This window comes from Coenobita brevimanus, chromosome 78 (genome assembly GCF_032717465.1).
Source record: "Coenobita brevimanus isolate Jiangsu-jjx chromosome 78, ASM3271746v2, whole genome shotgun sequence".
NCBI classification, from domain to species: Eukaryota; Metazoa; Arthropoda; class Malacostraca; order Decapoda; family Coenobitidae; genus Coenobita; species Coenobita brevimanus.
Window position 1 is genome coordinate 37443229 of NC_137031.1, and position 23972 is coordinate 37467200.

The 23972-nt window shown below is 42.2% G+C and overlaps 1 protein-coding gene across 1 annotated transcript in view; it reads left to right on the forward strand.

Annotated features, from left to right (window-relative positions):
• Positions 1-23972, forward strand: part of cutlet (chromosome transmission fidelity protein 18 homolog) — an 84720-nt gene that overhangs the window by 45898 nt on the left and 14850 nt on the right. Inside the window, exons 10-16 of the mRNA XM_080279451.1 lie at positions 689-817; positions 7439-7558; positions 8087-8300; positions 12390-12560; positions 13480-13638; positions 19542-19672; positions 23111-23246. Coding sequence (XP_080135577.1) covers positions 689-817; positions 7439-7558; positions 8087-8300; positions 12390-12560; positions 13480-13638; positions 19542-19672; positions 23111-23246 — 1060 coding nt within the window. The remainder of the gene's footprint in view (positions 1-688; positions 818-7438; positions 7559-8086; positions 8301-12389; positions 12561-13479; positions 13639-19541; positions 19673-23110; positions 23247-23972) is intronic.

The window sequence follows — 23972 nt, forward strand, 5'->3', positions numbered from 1 at the left end:
TCTTTGGTTTATGATAGGCCATGATTTATTGGTTTGAACTAAGTAAACATTGGTTAGATGAGGTAAGTTTCCAGATATCCATTTTGTATACCAGTTCTGAAGTACATGCTGTTTGATTTTCCCTTTTTTTTTTTTTACTAACTTATCCTACTGTAAGTAAATAACCACACTGACAAATATACTAACCTAACCTGATACTGAGAAAACATACCTAACCTATTTTCTAGACTCCTAGATAAGGAAAAGCACAAAAATTGTGCATGGAATGGAAATCAACAACCATGTCAGTATCCTAATTGTGTTTCCTTGTATACAGAACCATCAGTGTATGCTTACAAGAGTGCAGTAGAGATAGCAAATGCTCATTAATGGATGAAACTTGGTGCAGGCAAATGGGTATAGCACAGATTGAACTACTTTTTATGTTGTTAAGTTTTCTTCAGTTTTTGAATTGCCTGGTGTTTGATTCTAGTTCCCTTAGGGTGACTCAGTAAAGATGTCTAACTCTCCACCTAATTTCTAAAATATTTCCATACTAAATGCTATGTTACATACAGTTTGTGGACTTGATTGTCAGGCTAGAATTAGTGAGGCCTAGGATATTACTAGTTGAAATTTGCTGGTTGTTTATTTTTATTTAATAATCCCCCCCCCCCCTTCCAGTATTATATGTAGCTTACATTCCCAGGTTAGCACAAAGACTTCTGGAGGTAGCAAAGATGCGAGAACTGAAAGCTGACCTCTCTGTACTAATGGCTCTGTGTGACAAAACAGAGAATGACATCAGAGCCTGCCTCTCAGTACTGCAGTTTATAAGGTATTTTTTGTTCAGTGTATATATATATTTTTTTCATCAAAGACTAGGAAAGATGAAGAGTCCCCACTCAACTCAGTGTACATAAGAAGACTGTAATGGTGTGATGTTGGTGCCATTTAATTTGTTGCAATCCACATTTTAGTTGCTCTTGTTCAAAAATAAAATCATATGTCATATATCACATACTTCTAAGTCAGTTGATTTGTTCTGAAATTAATTGAGACACTTTTCTTTCCTACAAAAATTTAAATTAGTTGTTTTGCACTTCATGTCTGCAGTTAAGTAAATTACTGACTAATGAACTTACATGGACATCCACCATCGCATGCCCAAATTACGAACTTTTGAGTGACCTTTTGTTGCAGACTCGTTTCACTGACATTGATACTGTATTACAATACAGTCTTCAGATTCTGAACACTGCTTTGCCAAAAACCTCCACTTTCGAAGATAACTTTTTGGACAATAGGATGGTGCTATATCATCTATCCTCAAGCATTCTACTGTATGTACTTATATTTAAAGACAGTGGGCAAACATAGCAACAGATGATGTTCTTCTGATACAAGGTACCTCTTTAAATTTACTGGTCATGATACTGTAAGGTGTATTTTTACATGAATTTTTCATAATTATCTTCATGTTTCTAGTATCAAAATATTCCATTTTCCATAAAGCTCATTTTGAATTTCAGAGTTTAATCCTAGTGAACTTCTGTATCCTACAGTAGTAGGCTGACCTGTAAGTGTTTGTAGTTTTAAAACTTAGTGCATACCTAAAGATAATGACCATCCATCCATCCATCATCCAATCCTATGTTGCCCCATGAGGAGCGTAGGAGCCCGGGGCTAGGCAGGTTGGTCCTGACATTTAAGATGAGAGTGACCAGCCTCACTCATCCCTGAGTGGCATTACATGAACAGTAAACCCTAACCACCCCTTGGAGATAAACCTACACAAGCTTAATCCAACTGAAGCACCTTAATTACCCACTAAACCACCAGGTGCCATAATTTGATTATATGGTTACCACCGAGCATACTAGATGGTTTCCTGGTATACAGGAAACCATTTGGCTTGTCACACAGTGTAGAGTCACCCATAGGCAGAAGGAAGAGGAAAGAATGATGGAAAGAAAGACAGAATAGGGAGTGTAAAATCACCCATAGACAGAAGGAAGAGGAAAGAATGAAGGAAAGAAAGACAGTAGAGGAAGGAAGGAAAAGAGAAAATGGCAAACACCCAAAGCAGCACTACATCGAGTGAGTGGATGGGGGCATCCCCATCTACCACTAACATCTTCTATATCTCCTCCTCATCATCATTCATCATCATCCTTACCTCCTTTCCTACCCAGGGGCAGGGTGAGGAGTAGCAACGTCCAGACAGCCCTAGTTTGCCCAGTTCAATAGGCTACGCATTCATTCACTCATCATTCACGTCCCCAGAATCCTGGCCTTATCTGATACTCAAAAAATTTCCACCACATTCTGTAGCTTCACATAAATGTATCCGATAGAATCAGTCTCCTACATTGTGTTAATTATGTCAGTCCTTTGGTCTTTGCTATTGCAGCTTGTGATCCAGTCTTCTGTTCAGTCTATTACTCTCACTCCCCATGCATCTGTTAATACCTGATAGTGGTCCTCCTTATCCTCCTTTCATTTATCGTCTTTGGTTCGTGTGTGTGTGTGTGTGTGTGTGTGTGTGTGTGTGTGTGTGTGTGTGTGTGTGCTTGTATTTACCTACTAAGGATTTCAGGGGCAGTGTCCAACTGTTTTTTTTAAATAACGTCTTAACAAAGCGTCAGACAAGGATTTAACTTTGGCAGTGCATGTTTGAGACCCCGACCTATCTATCTATCTATCTATTGCCAGACGCCTCAATCCCGTTTGGGGTGGCCACAAACAAATCGCCTCCAAGTCGCCCTGTCCCCCGCCATTTCACTGCCCTGCTCCCAACTCACACCCCCCTCTCTCATATACCTCTCCACCCCATCCTTCCATCTCATCCTCGGTCTCCCCCTCCCTCTTCCACCCTCCACCTCACTCACATACACTCTCTTCGTCAATCTTTCACCCTCCATCCTCTCCACATGGCCAAACCACCTCAGTGTGTTCCTCACAACGCTTCCTAATTTTTAAAATTATGCTTTTGTACCAAATGTGTATGATTAAGGCATTTATAAGAGTAAATGTAGGGTAAACTTAGCTAAAATCGTCAGAGGCATGTAGCGAGGCTAGCTTCGGTCACGATACAAGCCTCGCCCACAATTCGGAACGTGACGTCAGTGTGACGCAGTAGTAATCACCGACGCAAGTGACATTTCTATCTTTCTAACCCCCCCCCCCCACATACTGTACTTTTTTTTTCTCTCTCTCTCTCTCACACACACACACACACACACCGAAGTAATATTTCACCCCTACTACAGATTCAGTATGGTCCTTATATGAGAAGAATGTAGTCTGGTTCACCACCCCTTGGCAGTCAACAAATGAATTTCGCCATATTATTTTATTTTTTATCAATTTTTGTTTTCAAATTACCTGTTCAAACTTATCAATTTCCTCATGCGGACCCTTTCGCGGTTGTATACCGCGAAAAGCCGCAGCACAAAAGCAGTCTTGCAACCTCTAGTACAATAAGAGATGCTCGCCATCGCTGAAGTTTTGGTTTGGTAACGTCTCGCCTGTCGGCGGCCGCCACATCACCTCGCCCAGCGGTGCCGGCTCAGGCAGTGATTACTACTCTTCAGAAGTAAATAAGTCATATTGACGTCACAATATGTGTAAGAGGGCGATGCATATACTATGTACTAATAGGGAGTCTGGAGGGATGTACAGTCACTCTAAAAATCAGCCGCAGCTCAGAAATATGAGTAACCCTGAGGCATTGAATCTGAAGCAGCTTACATAAAGACAGAACTGCCACTTACGTCGGTGATTACTACTACGTCACACCGACGTCACGTTCCGAATTGTGTGCGGGGCTTGTATCGTGACCGAAGCTAGCCTCACTACATGCCTCTGACGATTTTAGCTAAGTTTACCCTACATTTACTCTTATAAATGCCTTAATCATACACATTTGGTACAAAAGCATAATTTTACAAATTAGGTCGGGGTCTCAAACATGCACTGCCAAAGTTAAATCCTTGTCCGACGCTTTGTTGAGACGTTATTTAAAAAAAACAGTTGGACACTGCCCCTGAAATCCTTAGTAGTTGTGATATACAGGAAATAAGGTACGCTTGTGGGGTCCCATCCCTATTTGTCAGTAAGTCAAATTTTGCATTGAACTCGTTTAAGTTTGTAGAATGGACAATCTCTTTGTCCAGGGTATTCCACAGGCCTATGCATCTATATGGAAAACTGTATTTCTAGATATCCTTCAGGCAACTTGGCTTTTTCAGTTTCATTATGTATCGTCTTGTAACTCTCCTATCCCATACAAACAGCCTTTCTGTCAATTTTATCAGCTTCCATCATGGCCCTATACACTGTAATAATGTCTCCCCTCTGTCTTCTTTCATCTAAAGAAGGCTGATCCAGCTTTTCCAGCCTCTCTCTTTGCAACTGATCTGCAAGGCTAGGGACCATCTTGGTTAGTACGCCAGGGATGCACTGTACATCCACCTAATCACTGTCATTCCTGTACCATGCAGATATCATCTTTACTGCCCAGGTCTCACTACCATATAGCATTACACTCCGAACATATGCCACATACAAAGATCCCCTAGCACGGACGGAGAGCCCTCTCAGTGTCAGGAGGCAACAGCTCCCTGAACTTCTTCCAACCACTCCTCACTTTAGCCTCAGAGCTAGCTCCAGCCCCACCTCCAGCACATAACATGTCTCGCAAAGAACAAAACTTTTCCACACACTCAAGAGACCCCCCAGCAAGTTCAGTCCATTCATATCTGACAAACTCTACCTGCTCTCCCCGACATACCACACACATGAAATCAGCATTATCTTGCAGTCTTCCTCTAATTCCACTACATCTGTTATGTACCCACTTGTCACAGACACTGCACAAGATGGAATTACTTTTTACGCCCTTGTGGCAAATCGCACATGGCCAATGTCCCTCTTCTTTGATGGTACCTTGAATGTTGGTGTGAATCAAGGGTCAGTCTTGAGCCCTTGTTTGTTTTGTTATGGTTCTTGAAGCTCTCTCATTTGACTAAAGAAATGGACTCCCATGGGAGAGGTTTTATGTCTGGGAACCACAATGCTCTGTACCATCTGACACAGATCTGAGTCCTATCCCATCCTGGCCATAAAACTGTGCTGACAGAGCCCACCCCATACCTCTCCTTAAGCCTGCCACTAGGTAGTGGGGGCAAAGTTTTGTGGCTGCATGTCCATGCTGGCACCAACCTTTGTACATTGTAGAGTATGATGTGGAAGGTGGAAGGGCTGTGGGTCAGCTATGGATGGGATTATTTGAGTTTGAGAATACTGAGTTGCATGTTGAGGTCATAGGACAAAGTCAAATGTTTGACCCCATAACTGATTGCAAAGCAAGGGTGTTGCAGTCTGAGTGCTTCCTTGTGTACCCTTACTATTCCGTCAATCATTAATGATTATTGTGGTTCATATATCTTTTGCATCAGTTTCTAAGACATCTGTCTATCAATCTGTTGCCAGATGCCTCAATCCCGTAAGAAGTGGCCACAAACAAATTGCTTCCACATTGCCCTGTCCAAAGCCACTTCACTGTCTTGCACCTAGCTCACACTCCGCCCTCTCTTATACCTCTCCACTCCATCCCTCCATCACATCCTCAGCCTCCCCCTCCCTCCCCCCCTCCACCTCACTTGCATATGTTCTCCTCGTTAGTCTGTTGCTCTTCATTCATTCTACATGGCCAAACCACCTCAGTGTATTTCTCCTAATGCTTTCTATCACATCCACATCCACACCACAGTGCTTCTTGACATCCTCATTCATCACTCTGTCTCACCTTGTGACTCCACATGCCCCTCTCAAATAACTTGTTTCCATTGCACTCACTCTTGACTTGTGTCCTTCCAACAAGGTCCAAGCTTCACTTCCATACATTAGAGTTGATATCACAATACTGTCATGCAATGACTTTTTTAATTCCATGCTCACTTCCCTGTTCCTTATTATTGCTTTCAAAGAACCAGCTGCCCATCTTCCCAGTTGTATCTTTCAAGCACTTCACCCTCTAAACTTCCATCCTTACTCATCATACTACCCAAGTACTTAAATGTACTCACATTTTCCATTTCCTCCTCATCCAACCTCACTGTACATTCAGTAACTTCACTTCTCTGAAAGACCACACCTTTTCTCTTCCCTACATTCACTTTTTGATTCCATTTCTTACACACTCCCAAACTCATTCACTAAGCTTTGCAGTTCCCCGTTGTCTTTACTTAACAATACAGTTTCATCTGCAAACAACAGTACAGGGAGTTTCCAAACACTGCCCTCTCTTATTAGGGTTGCTCCAACATCCACTGCCCGACCTTGTTTCTCTTTTATAACCCCATCCATATACAGTTTTAACATCCATGGGGACATGACACATCCCTGTTTGAATCCAACATTCATATAGAGAAATTAACTCAGTTCACTATCCACATGCACGTAATCGGTCATTGCCTTCCGTTCATTCAGTTCACCATCCTCCCTTCTCATCACTCATCACTTATACTTGTGGATCATTTTGTGTCTAAAGAGGGTATTGGCTATCACCAACTCCCTCCCTGCACAAATGTCCACTAGAGCATTGCCATTCTTTTCTACTACTGCAGGCACACCCCACTTACCAACTACTCCATCCACCTTCACATTCCCTGCTTTCCCATTCATATCTCCAATCAAAAACACTCTCAATCCATTCAGAATTTTCCATGCATGCATCCACATTTCGTCCATAACTCTTCTTTCACTCTGCTTGCACGATCTTGTGTTAGTGCATACGCACACACTGCCGCGCACATTTGTAGTCCAACCTTCAATCTTACCCACACAATCCTTGAGCCAGTGGATCCATATTCTCTTATATTCTCCTTCCATCTCTTGCACACAAGAATACAAACTCTTTCTTTTGCCGTCTGTTTCTCACCTACTCCGTACATGTACACCATCCATGCTCCAATTCTCTCAGTCTCACCTTTCCATTTTGTCTTAGTGATTAACTGATTCCTCACACATCTACTTTTGCATCCTCAAGCCTGGACAGTCTCTCTCTCTTTCACCTCATCATTTGCACCCCTTACATTCCATGTCACAATCCGTACCATGTCTTTTGTTCGGTCCTTAGTCGTCATCTGTTGATCAGTCCTGGTCTGAGTCTTCTTGCTCGCATTTTTGGTTAGTTGTTTTCTGGGGAGGGGCACTAACCTTCCACCAACCCACTTGTTGTCACGTAGGGAACACATGTTGCTTATAAGGTTACCACCCAGCGTTGTAAATGATTTCCATGTTTACAGGAAATCATTTTGCTTGCCACCCACTGTAGAGCTACCCTAAAATAGAGTACCGCTACACTAAGTGGGTGGATGATGAGCGCCCCCACCTAAGACATGTTGTGGTATATTATTGTTGTACGATATGTTTGTGCCTCTCATAATACCAGGAGCAGCAAGCGCGTGGTGACCCTGGAGGACGTGACCAGCACATCATTGGGCCAGAAGGATCATCAGCGCTCACTTTTCTCAGTTTGGGCAGACATCTTTAGCATACCCAGACAGAAGAAGTGAGACTTTTTTTTTTTTTTTTTTTTTTGCCAATACTTCTCTTAGACTTGCACAGGCACCCCACATTTAGCAGTACAGTAGTTTAGTTGACAGTATTTTGGTTTGACTACAGTACTTTTTTTTTTTTTTTTTTTTTTTTTTTTTTTTTTTTTTCCCAGTGAGTGATACCTCATTTTTTTTTTTATTAACAGTAGCTCTGTAAAACAAAAATAAGTGAGTGATATGTGTTTAATATAGCAGCAGTGCTGGCTGGAAATGAGTGCAATGTGTCCTAGTACCGGTATGTCTTTATCATTACATTACCAGAAGTTTATGACCTTTTTATTGTTTATTTGTTTGTTCATCTGCACTGGTTTAAAGTATTTGGTGCTTTATGTGGTTATATACTGTAAGGGTGTCTTGTAAAGGAAGCTGTGTATATTGAAAACTTGTTTATTTTAACCTTATATTCTTTCTGTTACATTTGCATTTTCTTCAGTTTGTCACTAAGTTTATCCTATACCAGCTACTGCTACCTCCTTATGCAGAATAAGACGCAACCCCCTGCAAGATGCCGCACCAGATGAGTCACTGCCACCAATGCCGGATTTGAATGGTGACCTGAGCAGAGTGGGTGAGGAGGGGGGTCTGAGGATACGTGTGCAGCAAATTCTACGTTCTGCAAGCCATGCTCCCTATGACAGGCTCACACAGGGCTGGTTCCATAACTACCTCATGGTCAAGACTGCCAACCTTGATAATGTGAGAGGATGACATTTGTCATATGCATTTCATAATTGCCATCAATTTCTTTAGATTCCTTATCAGTAATGCTTTATGTTTGTCATACATAGTACAATACAGTCTGCCCTAATCATTTATGAGAAATATATTATAACACTCCTCACAAATGATTGATGTTTGTGAGTGCGTGATGCCTGGAGAGAGAGAGAGAGAGAGAGAGAAAAAAAAAAGTGGAGCAATATTTTTCCCAAAGATGGGTCCAACTGCCGGATATTCTGTGGTCCTTAGCCACTACTCATCAGTCATTTCCTCATTTCATCAGCCATTTTAACCTAAATGCATCCCAGCAGGTTAACAATAAACTAACTGTCTATAGCTTATTTAAGATATTGTTATACTTAAGTGAAAATGAAGTGGAGCTGCAAGGCATGGTGACTAAGTTTGGGAGAGTGTGTAAGAAACAGAATCTAAAGATGAATGTAGGGAAGAGTAAAGTTATGGTCTTCGAGAGAAATGAAGTCACTGAATGTACATTGAGGTTGGATGATGAAGAAATGGCAATGGCAGTGCATTTGAGTACTTAGGTAGTGTGATGAGTAAGGATGGAAGTTTGGAGGATGAAGTGATTGAAAGGGTACAGCAACAACGAATAAATGTTGGTGATTTTTTAAAAGCAGTGATAATAAATGTGGTAGGTGGGGATGCCCATCAACCACTCACTCAATGTAGGGATGTCCTTATGGTTTCTACACTGAGTGACAAGCCAGATAGTTTCCTGTACCTAGGAAACCATTCACTACACTGGGTGGTAACCATATAACCCAGTTTTTTTGGCTGGGTTAAGTGTCCCCCAGATTTCCGTGTCTAAAATCACTTAATCGTGGCAAATGTTTCAGAGAACCTTGCAGGGCCCAATACCTGCCCAGGGCCCCAACCAAATGAGCAGATTCGCATGGCCCATGTGGAATATGGGAGGCAAGAATGAGGAGAACACGAGGGTGGAAATGGTGAATGTGTTCAAGAGTGCAGGATATTCCACAACAGCACTGTGTGAAATTCAGATGAAAGGGGGTGAAGTAGAGGAGTGGGAGGGTGTGAAATGTGAAAGATCAGGCATGAATGGACAAGGAAGATGCAAGGGAGTTGCTTTGTTGATGAATGAGCTGTGGCACAGTGGAATGACAGATTACAAATGTGCCAGCTCAAGATGTATGTATGTCAAGTTTAAGTTTGATAAGGTGAAAGCGACAGTGATTGTAGCATATGCACCATGTGATGACAGGAGTGAGAAAGAGAAAGACAGGTTTTGGGATGAGCTGGATGAAGCAGTGGGAGAAATGCCCAAGAGCTTTACATATGACACACTGTGGCCTATTATATCACAGGGGTTGATGCCAGCAAGGACATGTGGCCAGAACTCTTTGTCCCTGTTACCTAGTGGCAGTCCTTTTGAAGGGAGACACGACAAGGGCTCCGCCAGCTCAGATCTTGGGGCCAGGGAGAGATGGGGCTGGAACCTGTGCTAGAGGGTACAGGACATTGCGGTTCCCAGGCTGCTGCTTCCACTCAATAGAGAGAGGCCCGAACCTGGGAGTAGTGCCCCAGGAGGCTGCCCTATCAATGGGTGTATGATGGCGGGGCAGTTACAGTGCCAAGGCAAGCTTGGAGGGTTTCTCTGTAGCTGTCAGAGAGAGTGAGTGGGGAAAGGGGTCAATTTTTGTTGTTTTTTTGCCCTTGTCCACATGCGTGGCAGTTATGCGGTGACACAACTAAGGCTTATACTAGCCCTCCATAATAATAACACTTCCAGACGACCACAAGCCACCACAAACACCATTTCCATGTACATTTTTCAAAAATGTGGCTGGAGTTTTGCTTTGAATCTGGTAACCATAGCAACAACCTCGAGGCAGGCTGCCTCAGATACAGGCATGTGCGCTCATTCGTGTCATCACTGCTTCACTACCACTGCCTCACACACACACACACACACGGAGATGTATGTTTGGCTTGCATTCTAGCTCAGTTTTAGCATCACTGTGCCACTAGAAGGCTGGGTATTACAAAAGCTACTACTACCACTACTACTACTATTACAGCTACCACTGCTATAACTACTACTTCTACCACTACTATAACTACTACTACTACTACTACCACTACTACTACAACTACTACTACTACCACTACTACTACAACTACTACTACTACCAGTACATAAATTCATCATCATCATCATCATCATCCAGTCCTGCATTGCCCCATGAGAAGCGTAGGAGCCCGGGGCTAGGCAGTTGGTCCCGACATTTAAGATGAGAGTGACCAGCCTCATTCATCCTGAGTGGCACTGCATAAGCAATCAACCACAACTACCCCTTGGATATAGAACTTCACTGGCTCAGTCCAACTGGAGCGCAATAATTACCCACTAAACCACCAGGTGCCAAAATTTGGTTATATGGTTACCACCCAGCATAGTAAATGGTTTCCTGGTGTACAGGAAACCATTTGGCTTGTCACTCAGTGTAGAGTCACCCACAGGCAGAAGGAAGAGGAATGAATGAAGGAAAGAAAGACAGAAGAAGGAGTGTAATGTCACCCATAGGCTGAAGGACAAGGAAAGAATGAAGGAAAGAAAGACAGAAGAGGATAGAAGGATGGAGGAGAGGAAAGGGCAGACACCCAACAGCAGCACTACATTGAGTGAGTGGATGATGAGCACCCCCACCTACCACAATCCAGTACATAAAACCTAAAAAAAATATTGTGCACAAAATACTTATTCACCTACTGTCCATAATTGCAGATGCTGTATTTTCCACTGTAACAGAATTTTTTCCCTGTGATTTAGACTTTTTCATCATAATGAAAATACACATGAAAACTTTCAGTAAAAAATAAGGCACTGATTTCATCATGAGACAAGCTCTCTGCTTCCATTACTGTATTCACAATAAATAAACACAGCGGTGGCGCGAGGCACGGCGTTTCCTCCTCCCTCCTTCCTTTCTCCATTCCACTCTATTTTCCACTATAACAGAATTTTTTTTCCTGTAATTTGTACTTTTCCATCATACCAAACATACACACATGAAAACTTTCAATAAAAATAAGGCACTGCTTTCATCATGAAACAAACTTCTGCTTCCATTATTCACGTAAATAGACAAAGCTGTGGCGTGAGGCTTGATACACTGCGTTTCCACTTTCTTCCTCCCTTCCTCCTCCACCTCCTCCTATTCTCCACTCCCTACATCCTCTTCCATCTCCTCATCTGTGGTAGTATCCCTCTCTCCAGGATTGTTAATACCCTCTGAGCCATTCCCATTGTCAGAAATAGCATATGAACATACGTGGGAAACGATGGGTGCACAGTGGAGGACACGTTCTCCACCCTCCTCACACGACGCATAAATATCGACATTCATTATGGCAGTTGCTTTCCTGAGAGGAAGAGTCACTCTCTTCACTCACAATTGGAGATAATGTCAACTGGAGTTCTCTCCCTATAACACTATCACAAAGCCCTTTTCTTATCTGGCCTTTGGACTTCATCGGTATTGAAGTTGGCAGCTGCAGGCACTCAGCCAAGGATCTGGACACAGGGCAAACACTTTGTGTAGGTCGATCCATTACGGAGGTACACAGGTAACTGGAGCATGGCTCATATGTGTGCAGGAGGGTTGCCAGTGGCTGCGTGGGGTGGAAGTAACCCGTGTAATACAGTATTCAAACGTTGCTGCAAAACACTAGATCATGACGTGTCACCCGGACGTCCCCGGGTCATCGCGTAAAAATGTCACCTGGACACAATGGATTTTAAAAAAGTAAGCACACATGGGAGGGTGGGGGAAATATGTGTATATGGATTTGTCCATGAGGTAGAACTGAGAATTTTGAAGGTTTGAAAAGTGAATGGATTTGTAGCTCATTTTACAGGGCAGGCTGTTGATAGTTCTTTTTATACTTCTGGATCTTCCTTGCCTCATTTTCAAGTGGGAAATAGCTAGAATGGTGATGATAATGTTTGTTTAATGTTCAGTTATAGCACTTGTGCTTATTCTTGATCCAAAGCTCTCTCAGATTTGTAAATATTCCACATTACAGATCACACAAGGACTAGACTGGGCAGGATTTACAGACCTTCATCTGTCTGAAATTAATCATAGTCAGTCCTGGTCACTGATGGCTTATCTCCCTTATGCCTGTGTCTCATATCACCTCCTCTTTGCTACGCATCAGCACCACAAGATACAGTTCCCCACTAAGATGAATGAGGTATGACTGGGTCTTTTGTTCTTGTTACTTTGGGAATTGGCACCCTCATTTCTTAGCATTTGGAGTGCATGAATCACTAGGGATTTATGGAACTTGGAATTCCATCATCCTTTGGTGATATACCTTAAAAAGAATGCAGAAAGTTTAGATCTTAATCCTGTGCTTGCCTGTGTCACTACAAATCTAGCCAAGCCTGTATGGTGGTTTGGAATGTAATAGATATAATGAAGGACCAGAAGAAATATAACTAACCCACTGAATTTATCTGTTTTATTTTTTGTTGCTACAGCCAAATGATCATATTCAGCATATGGGGCACCTCTTGTACATTGGTCACTCCCAGCTCATGGATTTTCTTAGTCCAGGTTTGATTATTTGTAGTTTAATAAACCGTAGGATATCTCAGAACGCACTCGGCAGACTTATTCCACAATAAATTTTGTGCTCACCTCTGTCGTCTTTACTTTTGTATAAGTGTGCAATCACAGCATTCTCAGTTTCCATCTTTTTTTATTCATTTATTTATTCATTCATTCACCATTTAATCCAGTGTTGCTCCAAAGAATCATAGGAGCCTGGGGCTAGACAAGTTCGTTTTGACGTTTAAGATGAGAGTGACCAACCTCCCTCATCCCTGAGTGATAATACGTGAGCAATGAACCCCAACTACCCCTTGGATATAAACCTGCACCAGCTCAGTCTGATTGGAACACCTTTATTATTCATTTATTCCCCCAGGCTGTGTGGCATAAATCCCATAAACAGTCCATTGCACTCTCCTCATTGCAGATTAACATTTCTTCATATACTTTCACAGCATGGTGCTACTTACCATTATTAAGCCTTTGCATAACTATTTATGTCATCCCAGTTCATCGGTAATTCAAAATAATTTTTCCATCTTTTCATTTGTTCTTAGGTAGTTCAAAAATTGACGAAGATGCAGAACCTAATAACAGCAATGGTTAATGAGATGTCTCCCAGCACCCGTGCTCTGCTCAATCCCCCCTCCCCCTCCAGGCTGGTGTGTGATGTTCTTCCTTACCTCATCAACATTATTCAGCCAAACCTTCGACCGGTGAGAGAAACTGTCACTAATTTATAATGTTAATTTATTATTATTATTATATAAGAGGGAACTGGAGGAGCAATTGGGTAAATATAGATTGGAGCAGATGGGGGATGTGGAAGGTGTGTGCAAGATATTCACAGAAGAAATCTGTGCAGCACGTCAGGTGGTGTGTGGAGTGAAGAGAAGACAAAAGGGGGTGCAGGGAACAGCATGGTGGATTGAAGAGGTGAGAGAGGCTGTGGCACAAAAGAAAAAAGCATATAGTGAGTGGATGAGAAACGGGCGTGGAAGTAGTTGAGAGACGGAAGAGAGAGCTATGAGCAGAGAGGAAGAGAGAGGTGAAAACATTAGTAAGAAGAGAGTGGATGAGGAATTTGGAAGAACTTGAGTGTAAAGTGGAGGAAATGTAAGAAAATGTTCTGGAAAGAGGTAAACCAAGTTAGACAGGGTGCCAAAGAAGTTAGCTGGGGAGTGAATGATAAAAATGGTAGATTACTAGTGGAGAAGGGAGAAAAAGTGAGCAAATGGAGAGAACAGTTGAAGGAATTGTTGAACATAGAGAATAAGAGTAATGCAAGTATAAGTGGCAGGAGATTGGCTAGGAGGAGGAAGGATGTGAGAGGAGAGGAAGAAATCAATAGGAGGGAAGTTGTGGAAGCAATGAAGAAAGTTTTAGCCCCAGGAATTGATGGAGTGTGGTGAATTGCTGAAGCATGGGGGAGTGATAGTAGTAGAATGGATGTGGAAGATGTGGAGATTGGCATGGGAGGAAGGTAGAGTCCCAGAGGATTGGAAGTCAGGTATAATTATTCCCCTGTACAAAGGAAAAGCAGAAAAAGAAGTGTGTGGTAATCACAGGGGCATTTGTCTTCTTACAGTAATAAGAAAAGTATATGGTAGGGTACTTATTGACCAAGTTAGGGAAATAACAGAGGAATTAGTTGGACAAGATCAGGGAGGCTTTAGGAATGGAAGAGGATGTGTAGATCAGATATTAATAGATCTCTAATGGAAAAGTCTCTAGAGAAGGGAAAGAAGTTGTTTGCAGCCTTCATGGATTTGGAGAAAGCATATGACAGGGTGGATAGACAAGGATTGTGGAAAGTATTAAAAATATATGGAGTAGATGGGAAGTTGTTGAAGGCCGTGAAGAATATGTATGAGGGTGCTAAGGCTGCAGTGCGTGTGGATAGTGAACTGCGTGAATTTTGCTATTTGAAGGTTGGATTTAAACAAGGATGTGTCATGTCTCCATGGTTGTTCAGTCTTTATATGGATGGGGTTAGAGATACAGGGTAGGGCAGTGGACATTGGAGCGGCCCTGGTGAGAGAGGGCAATGTTTGGAAACTCCCTGTACTGTTGTTTGCAGATGATACTGTGTTGTTAAGTGAAGATGAAGGGGAGCTGCATGGCTTGGTGGATGAGTGTGGGAAAGTGTGTAAGAAACGGAATCTAAAGATGACTGTAGGGAAGAGTAAAGTTATGATCTTCAAGACAAGTGAGGTCAGTGAATGTACTGTACAGTGAGGCTGGATGAAGAGGAAATGGAAAATGTGAGTGCAAAGTACTTGGGTAGTGTGGTGAGTAAGGATGGAAGTTTAGAGAGTGAAGTGCTTGAAAGGGTGCAACAGGGAAGAAAGGTTGCTGGTTCCTTGAAACCAGTAATAAGAAACAGGGAAGTGAGCATGGAATTGAAAAGCTACTACATGGTGGCATTGTGATACCAACTCTTACATACCGAAGTGAAGCTTGGACCTTGTTGGAGGGACAGAAGTCAGGAGTGAGAGCAGTGGAAATGAGTTATTTGAGAGGAGAATGTGGAGTCACGTGCAGAGACACATTGACAAATGAGGAAGTGAAGGAGCATTGTGGTGTGGATGTGGATGTGATAGGAAGCGTTAGAAGAAACACACTGAGGTGGTTTGGACATATGGAGAGGATGGAGAGTGAGGCTGATGAGGAGAGTGTATGTGAGTGAGGTGGAGGGATGGACAGGGAGGGGGAGGTCAAGGATGAGATGGAGGGATGGAGTGGAGAGGTATATGAGAGAGAGGGGTGTGTGGTGGGAGCAGGGCAATGAAATGGTGGGGGGACGGCGACATGGAGGCAGTTTGTTTGTGGCCACCCCTTACGAGATTAAGGCGTCTCGCAATATATAGATAGATAGATTATTATCACATGAATGGGCAAGGAAGATGCAAGGAAGGAGTTGCTTTGTTGATGAATAAGGTGTGGTAGAGAGGAATGAGAGACTACAAATGTGTCACTTGAGGTGTATGTATGTTAAGTGCAAGTTTGAGAAGGTGAAAGTGGCGGTGATTGTAGCGTATGAACCGAGTGAGGACAGGAGAGAGAGAGAGACAGGTTTTGGGATGAGCTGGATGAAGTAGTGGGAGAAATGCCCAGGAGCAATAAGGTAATTGTAATGGGCGATATGAGTGGAAGAGTAGGCACTGGTTCCGAGGATATCATAATGGGTTGTAATGGAGTACCAGGAGAAAATGATAATGGGAAGTGACTAAAGGATATGTCTGAAGAGAGGAGGTTGTGCATTTGTAACTCTTATCACTCTCATCTTAAATGTCAGGACCAAATAGCCTAGCCCCGGGCTTCTACGCTTCTCATGGGGCAACATGGAATTGGATGATGGATGGATGGATGGATTTCAAACACAAAGTTGCACATAAATATACATGGTATAGTGGGAACGGAGATCGTGGTGAAGGAAGCCTGATTGATTCCTTGCTCGTGGAGAGATCATTGATGGGAATGGTTGCTGATATGAGGGCCGTGAGAGGACAGTGTGGAGGTCTGTCAGATCATATGGTTGTGGTATGCAAGATCAAGCTGGGAGAAGTGAGGCGGACCAGGAGAGAGAGGAGAGGTCAGGGAAAAATGACTGAAAGTCAAGGAACTGAGGATCAAAGAAATGGCAAATGAATACAGGGCCAAAACAGGGGAGTAGTCAGAATTAGTGAATTGGAATTAAATGGATCTGGACAACTTGTGGAATGCATATAGGGATTGCTTAGTTAAGAATGCTGAAGTGGTGTGTAGTGTGGCAAGAGTAACAATGAAGAAGAAAAGTATAGCTTGGTGGGATGAAGAGGTTAAGAGAGCAGTGTAGGAAAAGAGGAAGAAGTGGCTAGAGTGGATACAGGACAGGGGATCAATTGAAAAAAGAACTGAATATATTGAAAGCAATAAGCACGTAAAGACACTAGTGAAGAGGAAAAAGAAGGAGGTAAATGATGATCTAGGAAGAGTAATGAATGCAAGTTACTCTGAAAATAGGAAGTTATTTTGGAAAGAGGTGCGAAATTGTAGATGTGACAGTGGAAGGAATTGTGAAAGTATGAAGGATGTAAGTGGTAGATTATTAACCCATGGGGATGAAGTAAGGACCAGATGGAAAGAATATTTAGAAAGTCTGATGAATGGAAATGGATAGAGCAGAGTGGCTGTAAACCTGATTGATTTTGGGGGTGTGCAGAGAAGGAATGCAGTGCCAGGAAACTTGACACTGGCAGAAGTGAAGAATGCTGTGAACTGGCTGGAAAATTGGAAAGCAGCTGGTGTTGATGAGGTGTATGCAGAGATGATCAAGTGTAGTGGAGAGAATGGAATGAAGTGCTTGTTGGAGATATGGAAGAAGGCATGGATGAGTGGAACTGTTCCAGTAGAGTGGAAAAAGGCTGTACCCTTGTACAAAAATAAGGGTGAGCAAAGTGAGTGGAAGAATTATCGTGGCATAAGTTTATTGAATGTTGTAGGGAAGGTATATGGAAGAATTATTATAGAGAACATAAGAGAGATATTAGAAGGCCTATTGAGTGATGAACTTGGTGGCTTTAAGAGTGGCAGAGGATGTGTGGGTCAAATGTTTGCATTGAGACAGATAGTGGAACAGGCATGTGAGTACATTAAGGTGTTTATGGCTTTTATGGATCTGGGAAAAGCATGCAACAAAGTAGACAGAGAAGGATTGTGGAAAGTTTTGCATATGTACAGTGTAGATGTTAAGCTGCTAGGTGCCATTAAGAGTTTTTATTGTGGTAGTGAGGCATGTGTAAGGGTAAATGGGCATCTAAGTGAATGCTTCACGATCATTGTGGGCGTGCGACGAGGTTGTGTGATGTCCCCATGGTTGTTCAGTATATATATGGATGGGGGTGATGAGAGAAGTAAAAACACCAGTAATGAAGAGAGGGATGGCATTGGTAATGAATGGTGATGGATGGAATATCTCAAATCTGATGTATGCAGATGATGCAGTACTAGCTGCAAATACTGGACAAGAGCTTGGTAGTCTAGTGCAGAATTTTGTAGATGTCTGTGAGCGTCGTGCCTTGAAAGTAAATGTAGAAAAGTGTTGGTTATTGAGAGAGAAGGTGACTCCAAGTGTGATGTTACAGTGAATGGAGAGAGACTGGAATTGGTGAGAGAGTTCAAATACCTGGTACAGTGATAGAAAAGAGAGGAAACTGTGCAAAAGAAGTGGAAAGTAGAGTGACATAAGGAAGGAAAGTAGCTTGTGCTATGAAGGCCTTGATAAGAAACAGAGGCTTGAGTATTACAGCAGTCCGAGGCATACATGAGGGAGTCTTTGTGCCAACTTTAACATACAGGTGTAAGACAGTGGTGTGGCATGAAAATGAAAAGTCAAGAGTAAGAGTAGTGGAAATGGGAGTGTTGAGGAATGCATGTGGGGTACAGAGAGTGGATAGGATACGAAACAATTTGATTCGTGAAATATGTGGAGTGAGGAATTCTTTGGACACCAGAATAGAAGAGAGTGTAGTGATATGGTATGGTCATATGGAGAGAATGGATAACAACAGTATGGTGAATATGGTACATCTGAGCAAAAATGATGGAGGGACAAGGCTAGGTAGACCAAGAAGAAGGTGGAGAGATATGGTGGATGAGTGTGTGAGGGAGAGAGGTATGGAAGTTGGTGAGGCTAGGGGACTGACAAGATCAAGCTGGCTGGATGAATTTTGTGCGGAGAAGTTAATGCCAAGGGATTTGGCACTCCATTGTAATGTGGCAGCGTTTGGATTGAACCTGTTGAGTAGGTATATATGAAGCTACAGTACATGGTAAAACCTTCTGGCCTATCAGATGGAGCCAGGATTCCATGGGCTTGAATGATGAGTGAATGGAAGCAGAGCCCATTGAATATGGCAGACTTTGGCTGCCTGGATGCTGCTATCTCTCACCCTGCCCTTGGGCTGGAAAAGAGGTCCGAATGATGGTGATGATGATGATTATTACTATTATTATTATTACCATCACAATAACACTGCTTGACTGTTGAAAATTTTGAAATAATTTTAAGATTCACATGGAACTTTCAAAGGTTGACACGTACAGGGAAGAATGTGTATGTTTCAGGGGAGGACTCATGGTAAAACTGTTTTGTAAACAGCTATAGGAAGCACAAGAATAAAGACCAGACAACGATGCATAGCAACAAGCATGAATAAATTGGTGGGTTGGCATTTTGCTGCTGGTAGTGTAACTGAATTTTGCTCAAGAATTGCCAACCATACACAACCTTTCTTCATATAGTATTTAGAAGCTTTAAGGACAGTTTTTGGACATTTTTTCAAGTACAGTGGAGTTTTACCATCTCTTTCCTCAGCTTAAGGGAGTGTCGAGATGGTTCCTTCACTAACTGCAGTACTATGCTTGTTGTGGCAAATGGTGGCAGTTATCTCACATTTCCTTGGATGGTGATTTGACTAATTAATAAAATATGAAAGTTTTAGTTTGTCAAGCCAGTGATTGGTTATTAAGAGAAATTAATTGACACAGGATGTTCTCAGATGGTTGGTTAGCTGTGTGTGACACCAAACCTGATTACATTTGACCTAAATAACAACATTCTTCCATTGTCCCTTAGGTAAACACACAGCTATACAGCAAGCAGGAGAAGGCTGAATTGTTGTCCCTTATTGACACAATGCTGGCTTACAACCTCACCTACACACAGGAGCGTGACCAGAGTGGCCAATACTCTTTCAACCTAGACCCGTGAGTATGCTACCTCTCTAACCCCTTCAGTCTGTTGATGTATTTTATTTATTTATTCTTGTTATCTCCAGACATGTTATTCAGCATTAGGGCGACATTGCATATTGAAAATGTAAATGAATGCAACATCTAATCTCTCTGGTTTAAAAAGTCTGTCCAAAGCATAGTAAGATTGCCAGGTAGTACCAAGAATAAAATAATAAGTACAGTATGTCACTGGACTGAAGGGATGCTTCTTTCAGCTGAATGAAAATGCCTAGTGGTAGCCCGAATAAAATCCTAAATTGGTCCAGCTCTCCATTTATATTCAAGATTATCATCATCATCATCCAGACCTCTTTCCCACTCTTGGAGAGGGTGAGGAGCAGCAACATCCAGACAGCCAAACTTTGCCAGTTTCAATGGGCCCTGCTTCCATTCACTCATCATTCAAGGCCTTGAAATCCTGGCGTCATTTGATACACCAAAAAAATTTCACCACGTTCTGTAGCTTCACACGTAACTATCTGATATAGCAATGCTGTCACGTTAAAAAGGGGTGCCAACTCCCTGGTTATACACTTCTCTGCACAAAATTCATTTTGTCAGTCCCTTTGCCTTGCCAACTTCCATACCTGTCTTTCTCACACACTCATCCACCATTCCCTCCACCTTCATCTTGTCCCACCTCACCTCCTTCCTCCATCAGATTTGCTGGATGTACCTTTTTCACCATTCTGTTGTCATTCATTCTCTCCACATGACCTTACCATCTCAGTACACTCTCTTCGATTCTGGTATTCACAAACTTCCTTACTCCGCATCTTTCACGAATCACATTATTCCATATCCTATCCACTCTCTGTAATCCATATACTGTACATTCTTCAGCTCTCCCATCTCCACTGCTCTTACTCTTGACTTGTCAGTTTGATGCCACATTGTAGTCTCACACCAGTAAGTTAAAGTTGGCATTAACACTAATTCATGTAAGCCTTGTTCAGTAGAAACACCCAAGCCTATGTTTCTTATTGATGCCTTCATAGTACCAGCTACTTTCCTTCCTTGTGTCACTTTACTTTCCACTTCTTTTTCACATTTTCCTCCCTTTTGTATGACAGTACTCTGGTATTTGAACACCAATTTTAGTCTCTCTCCTTTCACTGTAACATCACAGTGGGAGTCACCTTGTCTCTCAGTAACCATCTCTGCTTTTTTCTGCATTTACTCTTAAGGCACAGTGCTCACAGATATTTACAATACTGCACCAGTCTACCAAGCTCTTGTCTAATATTTGCAAGTAGCACTGCATCATCAGCATGCAACAAATTTGAGATATTCCATCCATCACCATTCATTACCAAAGCCATGCCACTTTCCATTACTCGTGTTTTTACCTCTCTCATCATCCCATCCATATATATATTGAACAACCATGGGGACATCGCACAATATTATCGCATGCCCACACCAATCGTGAACCATTCACTTAGATGCTCATTTACCCTCACACATTTCTCACTACCATCATAAAAACTCTTGACAGCACCTAGCAGCTCACCATCTACACTCTACAAAAACCTTCCACAATCCTTCTTTGTCAACTTTGCCATATGCTTACTCAAGATCCATAAATGCCATAAACACCATATAGTCCTTCTCACAAGCCATCTCCACTATCTCTCACTCCAAATATTTTATCCACACATCTTCTGCCACTCCTAAAGCCACCCTGGTCATCACTCATTGGGACTTCTGGTATCTCTCTTGCTTTCTCTATAATAATTCTTCCATATACTTTCCCTGCAACACTCAATGGACTTATGCCACGATAATTCTTGCACTCACATTGCATACCTTTGTTTTTGTACAGGGGAACAATCACTGCCTTTTCCCTCTCTACTGGCACAGTTTCACTCATCCATGCCTTCTTATTTGTGAAGAGTTTGGAGTACGAGAGGCAAATATGCCAGGTTTCCCATTTTTGTTTTATGATGGATTCATAAACATTAGTCCCCTCTCTATCTGGTCAGTGAGGCAGGAAATGTAGAGGTTACCCTTGTTCCACTAGATATTGTCATTATTCTGAGGCTATTTTTTTTATTGCGCATCAGGGGATGTTTGTGGCTGGGTAAGAATATACAACAGGCGAATCTACTCTCTGTTCCCAGGTGCAGTATCCAGTCAGCGAGCCATATGTCGTCCCCACCCACCGCACGGGCCAATCAGTGCCCGTTTTACCCTCCCTGCCAGACTCAGTTGCATACCTACACCACATCTGACTGAAACGCTGCCATTTTTGTGTTATTTATTTTCTTTTTGTTCAGTATTTTGTGGACAGAACTTTGCAGAAATGTGTGGTGATGGTGGCAAAGATGTCCTTGGTCCTTCTTCAGTGAAAAAGTTTCTAGAGATGGGAAAGAAGTTGTATGCGGCCTTCCTGTACACCAGGAAACCATTTACTACGCTGGGTGGTAACCATATAACCAGGTTTTGCCACCTGGTGGTTTAGTGGGTAATTATTGCATTCCAATCCGATTGAGCCGGTGAAGGTTTATATCCAAGGGGTGGTTGGGGTTGATTGCTCGTGTATGCCACTCAGGGATGAGTGAGGCTGGTCACTCTCATCTTAAATGTCGGGACCAAATGCCTAGCCCCAGGCTCGTACACTCCTGATGGGGCAATGTAGGATTGGATGATGGATGGATTATTATTAGGTTTAAAAGTGCAGTTGTTGCATCTTCTTAAAGGCTGCCAAACATTAAATGCTCATATCTCAACACTTGATTCCACTCTCTGCTTCATTCCACTCTCTACACTATACTTAATCATCTCTGCATACACCTCATAAACCTCAGCTGCTTTCCCATTTTTCAGCCTCGTCAAGATACTGTAGGTTAAAATTTTTTAGGATGTGATGCTTTCTTCATCAAAATACTGTAGTCATTTAATGATAGTCATAGAATCCTCTAAACAGTCATTTAATGATAACCATAGAATCCTTTAACAAGGATGTTTGATGAATATTTAAAGAAGAAATGAAAATCTAGTAAAAAAAATGACTGATCTTTTCACTGAACTTGGATTTACCTAGTTTTCTGTACAAACAACAGTGTTTCCTCCATAACCTTTTTGTCCTACTGGGATTCTTGTAAATGCTTGAAATATTTTTTTGCTACCTAAAATAAATTTCTGAATGCAGTCCCCACAGCAGAAGGGCTAATGGGATGGTTATTAATAATTTTGTTCTTTGGGGTATCCCTAATTAATTGCTTCACTCCAAGGATATATTCCATATATTCTGTCTATTTCAAAATTGTTTTATTCATCTTAAGAGAAGCATCCTCATAGAGGAATTATTATGATGTTCTTGTACATCTGTTGTTCCAACTAAAGAATTTTTAAGTTAAACCCAGTGTAAGTGATATGTTATACTGTGTGCCATCTTTGCCTTAACAGAAACATTGAAGAGGTGGTACAGTTCCCTGACATGAAGCCAGGTAGGCAGTTGTCATACCCCATGCGACAGCTTATATCTCGAGAGGTTGAACTGGAAAAAGTCAGACGAGCTGAGGCGTATTTCACCAGCAGAGAGGTGAGAATGAATCTGTTATGTGCCGTGTATTTCATTAATGGGTATATATCTCAACGGAGCAAACAAATGAAGCATCTCATCCAGTGCTTAAGATATAATACAGTACTGTATATACAAGAGTTATTCATAATCATAAACCATAAAAATTACCAAGTGGTATTGCTTATATCCACTGACTCAGAGTAGGGATGCCGTATTGTCCCTACACCAAGTGACAAGCCAAATGGTTTCCTGTACTGGGTTTTTTGGCTGCGTTAAGTGTCCCCGAGATTCTGCTCTCGAAAATCACTTAATCAAGGGAAATGTTTTGGACAAGCTCTGAGGGCCCAGTACCTGCCCAGGGCCCCAGCCAAATGGACAGATTTGCATGGCCATGTGGAATGTGAGAGGTGTGAATGAGGAGAGCAAGAGGATGAAAGTGGTGAAGAGTGCGAGATATGCCGTGATGGCATTGTGTGAAACAAAGATGAAAGGGTGTGAAGTGGAGGAGTGGGATAGTGTGAAATGTGTAAGATCGGGCATCAATGGGTGAGGAAGATGCAAGGAAGGAGTTGTTTTGTTGATGAATGAGACATGGCAGAGTAGAATGAGAGATTGCAAATGTGTCAACTTTAAATAAATGTATGTCCAGTTCAAATTTGATAAAATGAAAGTGGCAGTGCATATGCACCGTATGATGACAGGAGTGAGAGAGAGAAAGACAGGTTTTGGGATGAGCTGGATGAA